Below are 18,369 nucleotides of genomic sequence, written 5' to 3'. Positions count from 1 at the left end.
GTTTGGAGCAGTGGGTGGGCATCACGGGCATAGCGCTCGAATGGTTTAGGTCCTACTTCGAAGGTCGGACTTTCTGTGTCAGCTGTGGTGACTCTGAGTTCTCCTCTGCCCCTCTCTCTTGTGGGGTTCCACAGGGCTCAGTTTTAGGCCCTCTTCTCTTCTCTCTGTATTTGCTCCCGCTAGGTTTCAATCAGGAAGCACGGCATGTCTTTCCATTTTTACGCAGACGATAGCCATAATTATGTGCCTCTTAAAAAAGAACAACACTGTCAGACCGTTACTCGATTGTCTTGACGATATACAGGCCTGGATGTCTCTTAACTTTTTAAGTTTTAATGTAAAAAAGACAGAGGTGATGGTTTTTGGTGGCACCATTGGGACCCCTTCTGTTGATATGGGGGCCTTGGCCCAGTACAACAAACCAACCATTACTAACCTAGGGGTTAAAATCGACTCTGACCTTAAGCTTGACAGTCAGATCAGGGCAGTCGTTAAAGCAGAACTAAGTTATTTTTTTTATCTTCATAAATAGTTTTCTAAGTCCTTACGATGGTTAATTGACTTGTAGTGGTGTGTTTGAGGCGAGCACTAACCCCCTCTGGCACGTCTACGCCAAAAAACAGCACTTGCAAGTTGAGCTGCGCCGACCCGACACAATCTCGCCTCATGTTCACGTTCACGAGAGTGACAAAATGCTTTACGGTAATTCAAAAACAATGTATATATTATGACTTTATAAGACAATTTTTAAAAATTACCCACCTCCATTGAGATTTCTTGTACTGTATTTGGAAAACTACTGCGCTAGTGAGCGTTGTAGTTGTTGTAGTCCAGAGCTGTGCTTGGAGTATTTACGACAGTGTGATTCACTGAAGGAACCAGTAGGGGGAGCTTTGCAAATCTTACTGAGTTCCTGCTTTAAATCTAGCTTTTTTAGGTTCAAAATCTAGGTTCTAAACGCTGCAGCACGGCTGTTAACTGGAACACGCAAATACGAGCAAATTTCCCCTATTTTAGCCTCACTTCACTTGCTGCCCATCCATTTTAGGATCCATTTTAAAATTCTCTTATTTGTTTTTAAATCTTAAAATGTTCTTACCCCACTCTACATTTCGGAGCTGTTACACCCTTATACACACACCCATTCTCTCAGGTCAGCTGATCAACTACTCCTGAATGTGCCCAAAACAAAACTTAAGCTCAGAAGGGACCGTGCCTTTGCTGTGGCAGCTCCTAAACTGTGGAATGATCTGCCTCTGCCCATTAGACAGGCCTTTTCATTGTCTTCTTTTAAGTAAGCTTCTTAAAACCCACCTTTTCTCTTTGGCCTTTGACTCTTGATTTTGACATTTGTTTCTTAATTTGTTTTATTTGTATTCTATGTCTTGTATGAGTTGGGTATTTTATGTTATATATTCTTCTGTACAGCACTTTGGTCTACTTCGGTTGTTTTAAAGTGCTCTATAAATGAGCATAGAATGATTAATATTCCAGTAATTGGTTTGAACTTTTTTTAATTATAAGCCCTAGGTCATCAGCCCTGCTCCTGGAGGCCCACTGTCCTGCAGAGTTCAGCGTCAACCCTAATCATACACATCTGAACCAGCTCATCAAGCTCTTCAGGATCATTTGAAATCACAGCAGGACTGAAGACCTATAAGCAGTGGGAATCCTATTCAAAGATAGAATGGTTGCATGTGTTAATTCATGAGGCGTGTGACAAATTGAAGGAGCTGACAGCACTCACATCTGATATTGTAAAAACATTTACTTGTTTTGCTGCCTGATATGAACAGCCTGCAGTTTGCCAAGCAGGTCTGTTAAAATGTGGTAAACCTGGACAAACCAGAAATCACTTCATAACTATTCCAAACTTTTGCAAACTTTTCCTTGACTTCAACTCGGCTTTCCGTACAGTCAACCAACTCGGTTTTAGAACAATCCTCCTTTCATGTGTCACTAGGTGCTAGATTTCAGAAGACACAGAACAGATTCTATATTTACATTTATTCATTTTGCAGATGCTTTTATCCAAAGCGACTTACAAATGAGGAATACAGCAAGTGATTCAACATAAAGAGGCAAATAAACACAAGAAGTGCTCATAATATTAAGTTTCAATCATTGCTTAGAGTAGCACAAACTAGAATACAATAGATGAGTTTTCTGCTGTCTTTTGAATTCCACCAGTAAGGAACAGTAAACAAAAATGTTTTGGAGAGTGATTTTGTGCCTCTCTGTGATGGTACCACGAGCCGTTGCTCACTTACCAATCACAGGCTTCTGGTAGGGATGTAGACTCGTAAGAGCGAGTGGAAGTAGGAGGGTGCTGAGCCTGTGGTAGATCTGTAAGCAAGCATCAATGCCTTGAACTTGATGCGAGCAGCATGTGGTAGCCAGTGCAGAGAGATGAAGAGAGGTGTGACGTGGGCCCTTTGAAGAAAATATGTGCAGCAGCATTCTGTATCATTTGAAGAGGTTATGATTGCACATGACGGAAGTCCAGTCAGAAGAGCATTTCAGTAATCAAGCCTAGAAATGACCAGGGATTGGATGAGAAGTTGTGTTGCTTGCTGAGTTAGGAAAGGCCTGATCTTCCTGATGTTGCGTAGTGCAAACCTGCATGACCGAGCTGTCTTTGCATGTGGTCTTTGAAGGTCAGCTGGTCAAGATTATTCCAAATTTTTCTGACCGACCTAGATGGGGAAATTGATGATGAACCTAGCAGGATGGTGAAATCGTGCTGTAGAGTCAGATTGGCAGGGAGGACAAGAAGATCAGTCTTTGCCAGGTTGAGCTGCAGGTGATGTTCTTTCATCCATGCCGAGATGTCTGCCAGACAGCTTGAGATTCGTGCAGCTACTGCTGGATCATGTGGCTGAAATGAAAGCTAGATCTGTGTCATCAGCATAGCAATGGTATGAGAAACCATGTGTCTGTATGATGGTTCCCAGTGATGTAGTGTATATGGAAGAGAGGAGGGGTCAAAGAACTGAACCCTGAGGAACCCCCATTATCAGTTGATGTGCTTTGGATACATCCCCCCTCCAGGCAACCCTGAAAGACCTGTGAGATAAGATTCAAACCAGTGAAGTGGAGTTCCGATGATGCCCATTGATGAGAGGGTGGACAGAAGGATCTCATGATACAGTGTCGAAGGCAGCAGATAGATCCAGCAGAATGAGAACTGATGATTTGGAATCAGCTTTTGCAATCCGCAGGGCTTCAGTGACAAAACAGTAACGCAGTATCGGTTGAATGGTCATTCTTTAAACCAGATTGGTTAACGTCCAGCTGGATATTCTGTGAAAGGAAAGATGATACCTGGTTGAAAACAACACATTCAAGTGTTTTCACTAGACAGGTCTGTAACTATCTACAAGTGGCGTATTGTGGGTTTTTTAAGTAGTGGGGTTACCTGAGCCTGCTTGAATGCTGTAGGGAATATGCCAGTGCGGAGATATGTGTTGTTGATGTGTGAGTGCTGGTAAAAGTGTAGGAGCAATGGCTGGTAGAAGGTGTGAGGAGATGGGATCTAGAGGGCAGGTAGTAGGATGAATGGAGAGAAGTTTAGATACTTCTGCCTCAGTGAGGGGAGAGAAGGAAGAGAGAAGATTTCTGGCTGTGGATGTGGTTCGTCTGAGCCTTGTGTGTGTGGAGCTGAAAACTGACTGTTGATGTAGGGGTTACATTATATGCTGACAATGACCAAATGTCTCACAATATAAGAACTGATTAATGGAAGAACAATTGGTTACACTTTATTTTAAGGTGTCCATGTTACAGTGTAATTATACATTTAAGTACAGAGTAATAATAATTAACTGCATGTACTTACTATAGGGTTAGGGTTAGGATGAGAGTTTGATTTAGGATTAATTGCATGTAATTATGCATAATTTATAGTTATTACTACAGTAACTACATGTAACCTGTGTAACAATAACACTGTAAAATAAAGTGTTACCAAATTATTTGATAGAACCATATGATATTTAACAACCAAGCACCAGACTGTAAACTCCATTGATAACATCAGTTAATTTCAGTGGAACAAAACACAATAATAAATAAATAAATAAAAACCACACCCAGAATCACTCGCTCTCTTCTTGCACTGTTCACATTGCACAAAACCTCACATTTAACAATCAGTTTTTATGACTGTACACAGAGACAAAGAAGAACACATAAAACAAAATTTGTGATTACATGTCTTTTAGCTTTGAGGTCATCTCTATACAAGTGTATTTCCAAAAGTTGACTAAATAAACAAGCAGCAAATATATTTCAGCAAATATATTTTTGCTAAGTTATGCAATATGTGTACATTTTTCCAGCAAAACGGGCAAAAAATATTGATGACTCATCTTGCACTCACGGGTATATTCACATTTGTTGTCCAATAAATATGCTCTCTAGAATGAGAATGTCTTTTGGTTCTGCTTCTGATTAGCAATAGCAATTACTCTTGTGTATTTGCAAAAACTCAAAAATTTCCTTTCTCAACCACCAACTGCTAGAGGGAAGTGGATGGAATTAACCCATTTTGAAAATGTCTTCACTGCTTTTGTCCATGTTACAAGAGTGGTTTTACAGAATTATGACACACTAAACAAATTTTGAAAAAAAAAAAAAAAAAAAAAGTTCCATTATTTATTTATTTTTTGTCCATACAATGAAATTTATTGGGGTCCAATGTTGTTTGGACTGCAACATCTTCTCTTGTAGTCCACAGTAGAAAGAAATAGATACAGGTTTAGAACAACATGAAAGTGAGTAAATGATGACAATGTTTATTTCGGGGTCTGTCTTTAAATATTTAATTTAGCACTCTCACATTCTGGTTAGTTCAAATCTAACGCAGGTGTTCTCATGAATTGGCCAGAGCATGAGTGTGTCCAGCATAATGAAACAAATGGCGGCAACATGCTTTGAACAGGGCGATTCTCTTGACAAACTAGTTTTCTTGGAGAATAAAAAACAGTTTCTTGTGTGTTGTGATGGTTTAGCACGATGACCTTGTTTGGTCTTGGTTTACTCACAGTGAGCAATCACATTCATGCATACTTCAGTAAAATGAACAGCTCTCACAAGGATTTAATAACACAGAACCTCAGTAAAATACATAAAACTAAAATAAATAAATAAATTGTAACAGTGGCAAATTAACATCCTTCTTGAGTCTTACTATTCAGACAGCAACGCTGCACTTTAAATGGAGTATATTTGCAAGAGGAGACCTGAGATGAACAAGTATGATCCCAATGCTTGAGTCATTTCTCATTTCACTAAAGCTCTTCTAGGCTCATCGCTTCAAACTGCCAGGGAAAAATCAGTAGCTTATTGCTCAAAATTGTCCATCTTGTGAATCTGCAATACAGGATGATGAGGCAACATATGAAGTGACTATTGACCAGGTTCAGAGATTGTGTGTAGAATCACCAAAATGTAAAGTAGATTTTTTTTTTTTTTTTTTTTGGCAAACCTTTATTTTCATGCATCAGGATCCCTTGAAAGCAAGGGTCTGCGCTGTTGATAGGTCCTCATCCAACCCTGGACCACCTGGAAATACAAATGTAAAAAATTTACATATGCCCACACACATATGGTCTTCATTGGCTGCCAGAAAATGTATACTTTGCCCTGCCCAAAAAACACTTTAGTTGTAGCAGAGACTGGAAGAGTTTAGTTCATGTTGAGAAGACACTGTTTTCTGCACTGCCAAAGCAAATCCACTTTGATGCACTTCAAAAGGATGAGGATTCGTGCTGGAATTGATACAATAAAACCGACGCCAATGTTACTGTTCATATCACTGTGTATCATGTGCTGAGGAAGAGCTGAAATTCAGATATGGTAATGGGCGTTTCGGTTCTGACACACTCTGTTAGTTGACCAATCACAACAGACTGTCCATCTGACCAATCAGAGCAGAATAGACCAATCACAACCAGAGTTGGGTATAACGCATTACAAAGTAACCGTTACTGTATTCTAATTACTTTTCCCCGATAACGGCAGTAATGTAATGCATTACATTTTAAATGCATTTTTATGTAATTTGATTAAAGTTACTGATGTCAATAAAATTACGTTACTTGTTGTATAATAAAAAATATTAGGTAAAATGCATTTCTAAAAGAAATCACGTTTGGCACAGATGCATCATTTGATGAGCATGCGCTTCAATGAATCACCGGAGAACGAGTGCTAAAATGGACGGAGAGGAGTGTGTTAGTAATCTGATTACTTTTTACATGCAGTAATCAGTAATGTAATCAAATTACAATTTTAATGTAGTAATTTGTAATTTGTATTGGATTACTTTTTTTGAGTAATTTACCCAACACTGTTCACAACAGACTAGGCCATCTGACCAATCAGAGCACAGTAGGCTCTCGGAAAGGAGGGGCTTAGAGAGGCAGAATCCTTTATTGAACCCGTTTAGACACTGTGGCTGCATTTAAAGGTGCCCTAGAACGTTCTTTCACAAGATGTAATATAAGTCTAAGGTGTCCCCTGAATGTGTCTGTGAAGTTTCAGCTCAAAATACCCCATAGATTTTTTTTTTTATAAATTTTTTTTAACTGCCTATTTTGGGGCATCAACTATGCACCGATTCAGGCTGCGGCACCCTTTGAATCCTTCGCACTCCCTGTCCCCCTGAGCTCTCAACTATAATACAGTGCCTATACAAAGTTCACACAGCTAATATAACCCTCGAATGGATCTTTACAAGATGTTCGTCATGCATGCTGCATGTACTGCAATACATTACACACTGTTGGATAGATTTATAAAGAATGAAGTTGTGTTTGTGAATTATACAGACTGCAAGTGTTTAAAGGGTCATGAAACCCCCCTGGTCGTTCACACCTCTGAGCTGGAAAAAGTCTGTTAAAATGGGCGTGTAAAGCTCTGGAAAAGTGGGAGTGTAGAGGGGGAGAAGAGGGGAGAGAACAACCAATGAAGCACAGACATAGAACACACTCATTATACAGAATAATGAATACTAATATATGAGCACGGAGAATATGACAACAAACTCAGGGCTAATAATAGGCTACTTTGATTATGTTTACGAGCATTGCAGTCTCAAAATCAGTCTTTTGTCTATTAGAATAATTGTGTCGTCGCGTTCAGATAGGCTACACCACTGTATCAGTGTCCAGTTTGCACATATAATTCATTTGAAGAAGACTTGATGAAATATGTGTGCATAACTACACCGTGCTGGTTAATGTTTGGTGCAGGAGAATGTGTGAAATAAAAACTTTAAACACGGATACTTTATTCTGTATGAGCTATGTACCACGTGGCTAGTGTTATTAAACTCATCGCGGAGCTCTGCGCTGAAACCGATCATATGCGTGCTCCGCGTCTATATCATAATAACAGTCGTATTTTTCATGTGTTCGTATTCAAATCCAGTTCTGACCGCATCGCAAGCAAGATACAAACACCACGCGTGCTGCTGTGCTGAAGGAAACAGCCTACGGCTCGCGTGTTTGAACGCAGCTAGAGCAGGCAGAGGTGAATGAGCCGCACTTTTGTGACATTTGAATTCTCCGCTGTAATGCGATCTCACGCGAATATATTTTCCAATTTGTGCTGGTAGATTACAGCAAAACAATCCACATGCACACAAACCTCTGCTCTGGTCGCGTCGTAGGAAAACACATTGTGTTGTAGCACTGAGGAAACGAACACCAACGATATGTCTCTGAATGACAACAGAGACAGAGGCGAGAGAAGTGATACTTCCTCATGCATAATACCGCAATTATAATCTTATGCATACTACAGCACAGTGATTGGATTAAATGAGCTTCATGTAATGAATATATGTCAAGAATCGCTCGAAAACAGTCTACGTCAGCATGTTTGACCAAGCCCATACTTGGGCCGAAAGTACACAATGACGTCAGATTTTGTGACGTCGCTCTGACTCAGCTTTTCAAACTGAAAGACAGAAATCGCTCTGAAAAATGCAAAAATAACAATTTTTCACTTATGAATAACATTAATGAGTACCTTTAGTGTTTTCAATGATGTGCAGCCTATACATATCTGTTTACAGCTCAAAAAAAGTGTTTTGGGGTTTCATGACCCTCTAAAATGAAAATAACGATAATAACGATAAATAATCTCCGTGAATACAGTAATAAATGATGGTAACTTTAACCACATTTAACAGTACATTAGCAACATGCTAACAAAACATTTAGAAAGACAGTTTACAAATATCACTAAAAATATCATGTTATCATGGATCATGTCAGTTATTGTCGCTCCATCTGCTATTTTTCGCTATTGTTCTTGCATGCTTACCTAGTCTGATGATATTGCTGTGCACAGATCCAGATGTTAATACTGGCTGCCCTTGTGTAATGCCTTGAACAGGGCTGGCATATGCAAATATTGGGGGCGTACATATTAATGATCCCAACTGTTATGTTGAGATTCGGTGTTCGGTGTTATGTTCGAGATTCGCCTGTTCTTCGGAGGTCTTTTAAACAAATGAGGTTTACACAAGAAGGAGGAAACAATGGTGTTTGAGACTCACTGTATGTCATGTCCATGTACTGAACTCTTGTTATTCAACTATGCCGAGGTAAATTAAATTTTTGATTCTAGAGCACCTTTAAATCCAATTTTTTACACCCTTCCCTCACTAACTTCCCTCTGTCTCATTCACTCAGTACGTCACTTCTTATGTTGCACGAGTACCCACTACTAACACCCTAAGCCTTTGATCACTCTGAATCCGATATGGAGCTGGTTTATTATTTATAGTTTATTTTCCTTATATATTTTTTATTTTATTATTTTTGCATGAAAATTGTAAAAAAAAAACAAAAAAAAAAAAAAAACATCACACTAGGTAGAATGTTTAAATGTTTACAATTGAAAATGTTTTACAGTTTCCCTCAGACACTTAAACACAGCACATAAATATTTAATGATGTAAGCTTGGTTTAGTTTACCATTTGTTTTCTGTTGCTAAACAACTTGCTGTAAAATACTGCATTGTCATTTGCAATGCAGGTGCAAAATACTTTCTACATTTCTAAAAGTAACTAAATAAATACTGAATTAAACATATTATTAATCACTCTTTCTGTTTCATGGATTCAGAAACTTTACTGAAGCTATCTGTTATGTAACAAAGGTGATAACACTTGAATTAAGAGGAGAATCTGAACACGGGTTTTAAGATTTAGGCCAGGTGACCAGATATCAGATACATTTATTTAAAACTACATTTTTAATTGAATTCCAAATATGCCTTACTGTTCATAAATGTATGCTACGGAGCCCCGCACATGACATGCAAGAAAAAAATTAAATAAATCTTGCTCACAATTTACTAATTCATTTCCGAATTAGATTTACTAATTTGTTCCCGAAATAGTAAATCGTGCGCATGATTTGCATGTCATGTCCGGGGCTCCGTAGCATGCTGTTCACATGAAAACAACAACAACAACAACAACAACAAAAAACGGAAGTGGTTGTAAATGTTATTGTTTACAGGAGCGTTCTCTATGACTGGGTCACTTATTAGACATTTTCCCATTTACACTTAATAGTTATCCAAAGCAAACAAAGGTTTTTATTGTTTGATGAGGGAGAAAATTTGTTTTGGTTTTATAGTTGACGACAATACTAATTAACAATTAGATGCCAGTTTTTGTATGGGATAATTCCACAGTGCATTAAGTTAAGTATTCAGTATTCGGTAGATTGTTGCTGCAATTAGACAGTTCTTTGTTTGAAATCTTGAGCACAATCTCAGATGCATTTAACATTTTATTAACTTTATCATACGGGTACCAGTACCACTACTGTTCAGAAGTTTGGGGTCGGAAAGGCTCTTATGCTCATTTATTTCATTAAAAATACAGTATAAACAGTAATATTGTGAAATATTCTTACAATATAAAATAACTGTTTTCTAGTATGTGAATATATTGTAAAATATGAATTTTCAGCATCATTACTCCAGTCATCAGTGGCCATGTACACACTAGTTGTGTCCCAAATGACGTACTATACACTATGGACTTATACTCTATGTACTTATGCACTATGTACTCAACCGTGTAATGTATGAACTTTATAAGGTTATTTTGTCATTCAACATTGGAGTCTGATAGCCCTTCCCCCTCTGCTATGAAATTAAAGCTGCGACAGTTGAGTGCATGAAGTGTCCAACATTCCACACTTAATTTTTTCAGTTAAATAAGAGCATCATCCAGGTATTTAAAGTGCACTTTTTTGGGGGGATTTTCAGTGAGAACACTCTATTCGCACTATTTATTCTACAAAGCGGCATAGAACAGTGCACAAGTATGCAAATTGGGACGCACCTACTGGAAAGTTTCAGCAGTGACAACCGCATTTAAATGCAGGAGTGAGTCTCTTAAATTATCATTCTAAAGGCCCCGATATACTTCAAACAAATCGAAGAACGAACTGTGATGTCATTTCGAACAAAACAATGTTCTTTTTGTCAGTTCAAAACGGCTTGCCAAAGCAAACTCTCAAGAAAAGTTTGCTCCACCTGCAAAACACCTTCGTACTACCATTGGTCCGTGACGATAACATAATAGGAGGTGTGTGCCAATGCTCTGCCTTCTTTCAAATGGAACTCTTCACTGACTCATTTTGTCTGTTGAGTCCGTCGAGGTAAGATCTCCGAGGGGGAAAACACTGAACACAGTGGATAGCTGCATTATAGTAGAAAATGAATTTGTGTTTCTGATGAAATGAGGCACTGACACTGTTTTTCATATTTGAAACTAAAACTAATTTGCAGAGCTTGTGCTAATATACCCATGTTGTTATTATCAGATGCTTTTCTCATGCTTTTTACAAAAAAAATTCTTGCTGTTTTCTCATTTTTGTTGTGTTTATTTTGTTACTGAGAGAAAAGCATGCAGCACATATTTATATATTCATCTAAACGCCACTCTTAACAGTGTGGGTGGCATCAGATGTTTGATAACAGTATATCACTACTCGCATATTTCAAACTTTGTTTTACTCCTAAACGAAGAATGAAAAAGAACTTCGCCGTGAGTTTCTTAAGAGCATACGGAACACGATTCACTCACAAACCTGAGATGATTGACATTGTGGTAACCATAGCAAAATTCTGGCGTCTCACGTGTTTGGTATCTGCTGTTCTGACCAAAGAAATATTACAGCGACAAAAGAGTCATGTTCAGCAATTTTAACTAAAGCACAGTCGACAGAGGCATCATGTTTTGCTTATGCTTGGAAAAGCTGATTCACAGAGTGTTGCCATGTCCACTTATTAAGTGTTTTTGGGCTTGTTGTTCAAGCTTGGCTCATAAAGCGATCCAAGTTCACAGAGTGATTAATGTGAGCAGGTGCGGGTCGTTATATTTTGGTCTTATTTTCAGCATAAAGCATTTGGATGCATTTCAGTTTATTTTGGGTTTATTCTTGTTTGTCGTTTTTTTAGCAAGATGTAAACATGTATATGTTCACATTTTCTGAATATGTTCACACCAGTGTTTTCTTTTTCATAACAGGATGGATTACCTTTGTGTCTTCCTCTTTCCAAAGAATTTCCTGTTCTGCCTCGTTCAGCTCTTCAGTTGGGTCATAAGTGTAGACTGGAAGCAGCTGATGCCGCAGTCTATCAATCCTAAACGTGTAACAGACACACAAGCAGCAAAGAAAAAGTCATTCTGACCCAGTATTATTTTCTTCATCATCCACCTTGTATTGAAAACAGAGGCTCAGACATTCTGTCTACTATCTACTGTTGTATCTCACAGAAGAAAACCATATGGGTTTACTCATTTTTGAGTGAACTACACTAGTGGTCAAAAGTTTGGAATAATTTATTTGATAAAAAAAGAAAAGAAAAAAAGTAATGTTGTGAAATATTATTACAAAACTTAAAAAGAATCAAAAGCTGAGTGATCAAAGCTGAATTTTCAGCATCATTACTCTAGTCTTCAGTGTCACATGATCCTTCAGAAATGTTCTAATATGTTTATTTGATCCTCAAGAAAAATTTTTATTATGATCAAGGTTGAAAACAGTTCAAATAGTGCTGCTTAAACATTTTTTGTGGAAACTGTGATACTATATCATTCAAAAGTGTGGGGGTAACATTATTATATTTTTTTTTTAAATCAGTAAGGAGGCATTAAAGGTGCCATCGAATTGAAAATTGAATTTACCTCGACATAGTTGAATAACAAGAGTTCAGTACATGGAAATGATATACAGTGAGTCTCAAACTCCATTGTTTCCTCCTTCTTATATAAATCTCATTTGTTTAAAAGACCTCCGAAGAACAGGTGACTCTCAACCAATGTTCCCTCTAATTTTTTTTCTTGCTGAGCAAAACTTTTCTCTGTTGAGCGCCATTTTGGCCACCTGAGCAAAAACATATTTTTCAGACCTTACAATGACGTAAACACACACACAAAAAAAGGTTTTATCATGCAACTGTAACATTTAACTTTAATGTGCCGTTTCTATTTTATTTGACCCTTGTTAACTTAGTGATTTATTAAAAATATGTTTGAAATTAAGCAGTTCAGTCACTAAATTAAGCACATTTTAGATTACTTGTGATTTTTTCACATTGCTGTATTAACTGTACCAGTCTTTACCAAGAAATTCTATTAAAAAATAATTTCTGTCCTCCTGCAGGACAGTTCAGTTCTTTATAATAATATAATATGAGCAGTTACAATGATGGTTTGGGACAATCATAATGTGTTTTTGTACAGTCAATTATTAGCAACAGACAGTGTTAAACCATCAAAATACATGTTTATTGCTTATGAATTTCCCAGATTTTATTACCAGGAGGTTTCAAGATTTTTCGTGGCAAGGAACCCTAAACAATCCCCTTGTGAGATCATTTTTTTATAAGGCTTACATTATAATATAATAAAATATTTAAGTATTTAAACTGATATACAGTATTATATCAGTTTAAATGCTTCCATTTGTTTTAATATATTATTTAGTGAAAACAAACTGAAGCATTTAAACTGATAGCTAAATATTTTTAAGAAAAGTGAACGTTAACTCTTTTATAGTTACTAAACATCCCTGAAACCCACAGCACCACACACAAAAATATATTTAAACTGAGTATATCACTGATGTATTTTGAGTTTGCAAGCTACACCTGTGGTGGGTGTGTGATTGTAAATGTCTCAGAGCATTCTGTGCCCATCATCCGTTATTTCCACCACTTTTCATTAAAACATGACGCTTTATTTCACATTTCTTTTGGTTTCGCGTTGCCTCTCGTATTCATGTATTTAGTCCGCAAACATTACAGTATTCTTACCGCGACTGATTTGGCTCAGGGCCAGCCAGCTCACACGCGCTCAATCGTTCTCTTTCTATGAAACCTGTAAACCGCATTCACCGGTTCCACTCTATAGCGACAATAACTCTATAGCGGTTGTCCAGAGCACTGCAATTATTTCTCATTTAAACTACTACAATCATTTTCATGTCTGTTCTCTGCGCGGCAATTATTTCTTCTGCGCGGCCGCGGCTTCAGAAGTGCGCGGCCGCGCACGCGCGCAGCTTAGAGGAAACATTGATCTCAACATAACACCGACTGTTACGTAACAGTCGCGGTGTACGCCCCCAATATTTGCATATGCCAGCCCATGTTCCCAACATTATGAAAGGCATTACACAAGGGCAGCCAGTATTAACGTCTGGATGTGCACAGCCGAATCATCAGACTAGGTAAGCAAGCAAGGACAATAGCGAAAAATGGCAGATGGAGCAATAATAACTGACAGGATCCATGATTACATGATATTTTTATATTTTAATTGTCTTTCTAAATGTTTCGTTAGCATGTTGCTAATGTACTGTTAAATGTGGTTAAAATTACCATCGTTTATTACTGTATTCACGGAGACAAGAGCCGTCGCTATTTTAATTTTTAAACACTTGCAGTCTGTATAATGCATAAACACAACTTCGTATTTTGATCTGAAACTTCACAGACACATTCAGGGGACACCTTAGACTTATATTACATCTTGAAAAAAAACGTTCGATGGCACCTTTAAATTGATCAAAGGTGACAGTAAATGTACAAACTCGATTCGAAAAAAGTTGGGACACTGTACAAATTGTGAATAAAAAAAGGAATGCAATAATTTACAAATCTCATAAACTTATATTTTATTCACAATAGAATATAGATAACATATCAAATGTTGAAAGTGAGACATTTTGAAATGTCATGCCAAATATTGGCTCATTTTGGATTTCATGAGAGCTACACATTCCAAAAAAGTTGGGACAGGTAGCAATAAGAGGCCGGAAAAGTTAAATGTACATATAAGGAACAGCTGGAGGACCAATTTGCAACTTATTAGGTCAATTGGCAACAAGATTGGGTATAAAAAAGAGCCTCTCAGAGTGGCAGTGTCTCTTAGAAGTCAAGATGGGCAGAGGATCACCAATTCCCCCAATGCTGCGGCGAAAAATAGTGGAGCAATATCAGAAAGGAGTTTCTCAGAGAAAAATTGCAAAGAGTTTGAAGTTATCATCATCTACAGTGCATAATATCATCCAAAGATTCAGAGAATCTGGAACAATCTCTGTGCGTAAGGGTCAAGGCCGGAAAACCATACTGGATGCCCGTGATCCTCGGGCCCTTAGACGGCACTGCATCACATACAGGAATGCTACTGTAATGGAAATCACAACATGGGCTAAAACTCTATAGGTCAAAAAAGAAGCCATATCTAAACATGATCCAGAAGCGCAGGCATTTTCTCTGGGCCAAGGCTCATTTAAAATGGACTGTGGCAAAGTGGAAAACTGTTCTGTGGTCAGACGAATCAAAATTTGAAGTTCTTTTTGGAAAACTGGGACGCCATGTCATCCGGACTAAAGAGGACAAGGACAACCTAAGTTGTTATCAGCGCTCAGTTCAGAAGCCTGCATCTCTGATGGTATGGGGTTGCATGAGTGCGTGTGGCATGGGCAGCTTACACATCTGGAAAGGCACCATCAATGCTGAAAGGTATATCCAAGTTCTAGAACAACATATGCTCCCATCCAGACGTCGTCTCTTTCAGGGAAGACCTTGCATTTTCCAACATGACAATGCCAGACCACATACTGCATCAATTACAACATCATGGCTGCGTAGAAGAAGGATCTGGGTACTGAAATGGCCAGCCTGCAGTCCAGATCTTTCATCCATAGAAAACATTTGGCGCATCATAAAGAGGAAGATGCGACAAAGAAGACCTAAGACAGTTGAGCAACTAGAAGCCTGTATTAGACAAGAATGGGATAACATTCCTATTCCTAAACTTGAGCAACTTGTCTCCTCAGTCCCCAGACGTTTGTTATAAAAAGAAGAGGGGATGCCACACAGTGGTAAACATGGCCTTGTCCCAACTTTTTTGAGATGTGTTGATGCCATGAAATTTAAAATCAACTTATTTTTACCTTAAAATTATACATTTTCTCAGTTTAAACATTTGATATATCATCTATGTTGTATTCTGAATAAAATATTGAAATTTGAAACTTCCACATCATTGCATTCTGTTTTTATTCACAATTTGTACAGTGTCCCAACTTTTTTGGAATCGGGTTTGTATTTATACTGTTAAAAAAGATTTATATTTAAAATAAATGCATTAAAGAATGTATCACTGTTTCCTCAAAAACATCTTAAGCAGAAAAAAAAACTGTTTTCAACATTGATAATAATAAGAACCATTAATAATATTTGAGCACCAATAATAAGTGATAATAAACTAAGCAGAAAATCATATTAGAATGATATCTGAAGGATCATGTGACAATGAACACTGGAGTAATAATTCTGAAAATTCAGCTTTGATCACAGGAATAAATTATACTTCAAAATATATTCAAATAGAATTTTTTTTTTTAAATTGTAATAATATTTCACATTACTGCGTTTACTGTATTTTGCTCAAATAAATGCAGCCTTAGTTAGTAGAAGAGAGTTCTTTCAAAAAGCAATCTTAATTATTCCAAACTTTTGAAAGGTAGTGTATTTTTTTAATGCCAGAGTGCTGAGCGTTTATTTACCTCTGTTTCCTCCTTATGTACATCACCTATAAAACAAAAAGATACATTAGCATTTTCCTAGTAACAATACCTGGAACATATTCTGCCATTTAAAAATGTCTGCATGACCACTCCAGCCGTGGAAACAAGGAGAGATGCATCTGACAAACATCTGTGCACGCATTCATAATAGAATAAAGGTCTTTTGTCTTTCTGGATGTACTGCTCAATCAAATTACTCCATCATGCGACTTCACATTCTTCCCCCACAATAGCACACAGTCAAACACTGCTAAAAACACCCTGAAGAGGCAATGCATGCTACCTAGTAAAACAGTGCTGATTCAGGTTTATATGCCACCTACCACTGCTGTGACAATCCCAATCACAGTGATGAGGAAGAAGGGGACCAGCACGTAGCTGACGGCCACATCTCCGTTGATAGTGTGAGGAGGCTGTGTGGTGCTGTTCATAGTGAGGCCTGTGCTCCTGTCATCTGTTTACTGCTCATCTTCTGCGTGCATGTGACTCCCACATGGTCTCTCTGCCCCAGTAATGACTGGGAAATCCAAGAGAATAAAGTTATTTATGGAGAAGGACACAGCGAGGAATGCTGGAAAAGAGCTAAAGGGTGTTGATCATTTTATTTCAGACAAGTTATCAACTAGATCAGTCATATTTCCTTTTTCTTGGATCTGTAAAAACGTTTCTTTAACTGGGTCTATACATTCCCTTTGACAACACATTTTTTACTGCCGGGTGAATCTAGCAAAAACAGGTTCACTCCAACAAGGAAAAAAGTTTATTTAGCAATTTAAGATGTAGCCTGCTTTAGAACCATTCCCCCCATTGTGCCAGTGACAATTTCTTTATTGCCATAGTATGTCTGAATGTTTTATAGATTTTCTTCTAATTTTGTTGAGGATTTTTGTTGAATCTTAATTTTTTCTCATTACTGTAATACAGAAATACATTGACTTCTTAATTTTGTATGTAAATCAGCATTTCAGGGCAGTACAAATACTACCATAATGTAGTTTTTAAAATGTTTTATTGTTATTATGCTATGTTTTTGAGGCATTCTTTAACGTATCGTGTAAAAATGGTATAAGAATATAGTACCTTCATAAGTAGCATGTACGAGGGACGAATTGTCCAAACACCCTTTCTAAAGCTCAGTATATGCAAAATAAAGCAGTTGACATGGCACAATGCAGAGTGACTGTCAACAGACTTTTAATATCATTCAATCTGCACAACTTCTCTCTATTAGGGAAATGTAACATTTGGATTTAATACAAAACGTCCAGCAGAAGACTGCTTTAATATACGTTTTATAATGACAAAGCGTTTATGTCGCATATGACTAAAAAACAACGCATTTTTTTTTTTTTTTTTTTTTTTACATTATCTACTCCCAGTTGTTTACATTACGTTAATTGCATTATTATGGTGACCAGCATTGATAGCATTAATGTCCTGATAATTATGAGCGGTAATAACACTGGTGTCTGCTGACTCACGTGAAAACATCATGACCAGTCAAACTTCACCATCGAAGCATTAATGTAAACCCACCTGATTCAGTCAAAAGAGCAGAATGAATGTCACTTAACTATAAGACGACTCCAAATCCAGTTATTATAACACAAGTCATGAGTTTGTCTGACATAAAACCTCCACTGTCAGTGTTTACGGAAAGCAAGTCTGCAATGAGAAGGAAACGATGATGGTGGTGCTGGAGGGAGGAGTTATGTCGGTGTCAATGAACGATATTGATCAGCAGATGTCGCTATTGCATGAAATTGTACTACTGTATCATATCATATCATATCATATCATATCATATCATATCATATCATATCATATCATCATATCAAGGTTAATACAGGTAAAATCAATGCTATTCATTATTGATATAATTGCTATTTTATATTTGATATTCTTTTGTAATTATTTTATTTACAAATTTAAGGGTTGGAGCAATAATGTATATTTGCATTTGTGTATGGGATTTTTCAGTTAAATTCTTAGATTATTATTATTATATTTTTATAATATATTTACAACAATATTTTCAATTTATTAAATCTCAACACAATCAGACATTTCAAAACACATCTTTAAATAAAATAGCTGAAAAATCACGCCTTCCAAAGACATGCCAGCCAATCCGATGTCAGCAATTCCAAAAGCCCAAAGTGATTGACGTTCTCTGATTGGCTAAAAAGCGCGGGCCGCCCATAGACAGGGGCCGCCCCCCTGGCTCTTTAT

At 37.4% G+C, this 18,369-nt stretch overlaps 1 protein-coding gene across 4 annotated transcripts; it reads right to left on the bottom strand.

Annotated features, from left to right (window-relative positions):
- Window positions 1-4,201: 4,201 nt before the first annotated feature.
- Window positions 4,202-17,869, bottom strand: smim29 (small integral membrane protein 29). Of its 4 annotated transcripts, none has more exons than XM_048188371.1 (6): window positions 17,712-17,868; window positions 16,461-16,654; window positions 16,117-16,142; window positions 11,578-11,683; window positions 5,489-5,565; window positions 4,202-5,373 (listed from the first exon to the last, which is right to left on the bottom strand). In XM_048188371.1, exons 2-5 carry the CDS (start codon window positions 16,566-16,568, stop codon window positions 5,497-5,499), a joined length of 309 nt encoding a protein of 102 aa, XP_048044328.1. In that variant the 5' UTR covers window positions 16,569-16,654; window positions 17,712-17,868; the 3' UTR covers window positions 4,202-5,373; window positions 5,489-5,496. The 4 variants fall into 4 exon arrangements, with proteins under 4 accessions (XP_048044328.1, XP_048044331.1, XP_048044329.1 ...); XM_048188374.1 differs by having other exon boundaries at window positions 17,619-17,838; XM_048188372.1 differs by having other exon boundaries at window positions 17,674-17,837.
- Between the last annotated feature and the right edge of the window lie 500 nt (window positions 17,870-18,369).

This window comes from Megalobrama amblycephala, linkage group LG4 (genome assembly GCF_018812025.1).
Source record: "Megalobrama amblycephala isolate DHTTF-2021 linkage group LG4, ASM1881202v1, whole genome shotgun sequence".
Taxonomy (NCBI): Eukaryota; Metazoa; Chordata; class Actinopteri; order Cypriniformes; family Xenocyprididae; genus Megalobrama; species Megalobrama amblycephala.
The sequence above is the reverse complement of the archived record's forward strand: the minus strand, read 5'-3'. Positions and strand labels throughout refer to the sequence as shown.

Coding starts and splice junctions, on each gene's coding strand:
- smim29 (XM_048188375.1), bottom strand. CDS start 16,568: ATGAACAGCACCACACAGCCTCCTCACACTATCAACGGAGATGTGGCC. Junction 16,143..16,460: donor TTGGGATTGTCACAGCAGTG/GTAGGTGGCATA, acceptor TTTGTTTTATAG/GTGATGTACATAAGGAGGAA. Junction 5,566..11,577: donor GGAAAGAGGAAGACACAAAG/GTAATCCATCCT, acceptor TTGTATTTCCAG/GTGGTCCAGGGTTGGATGAG.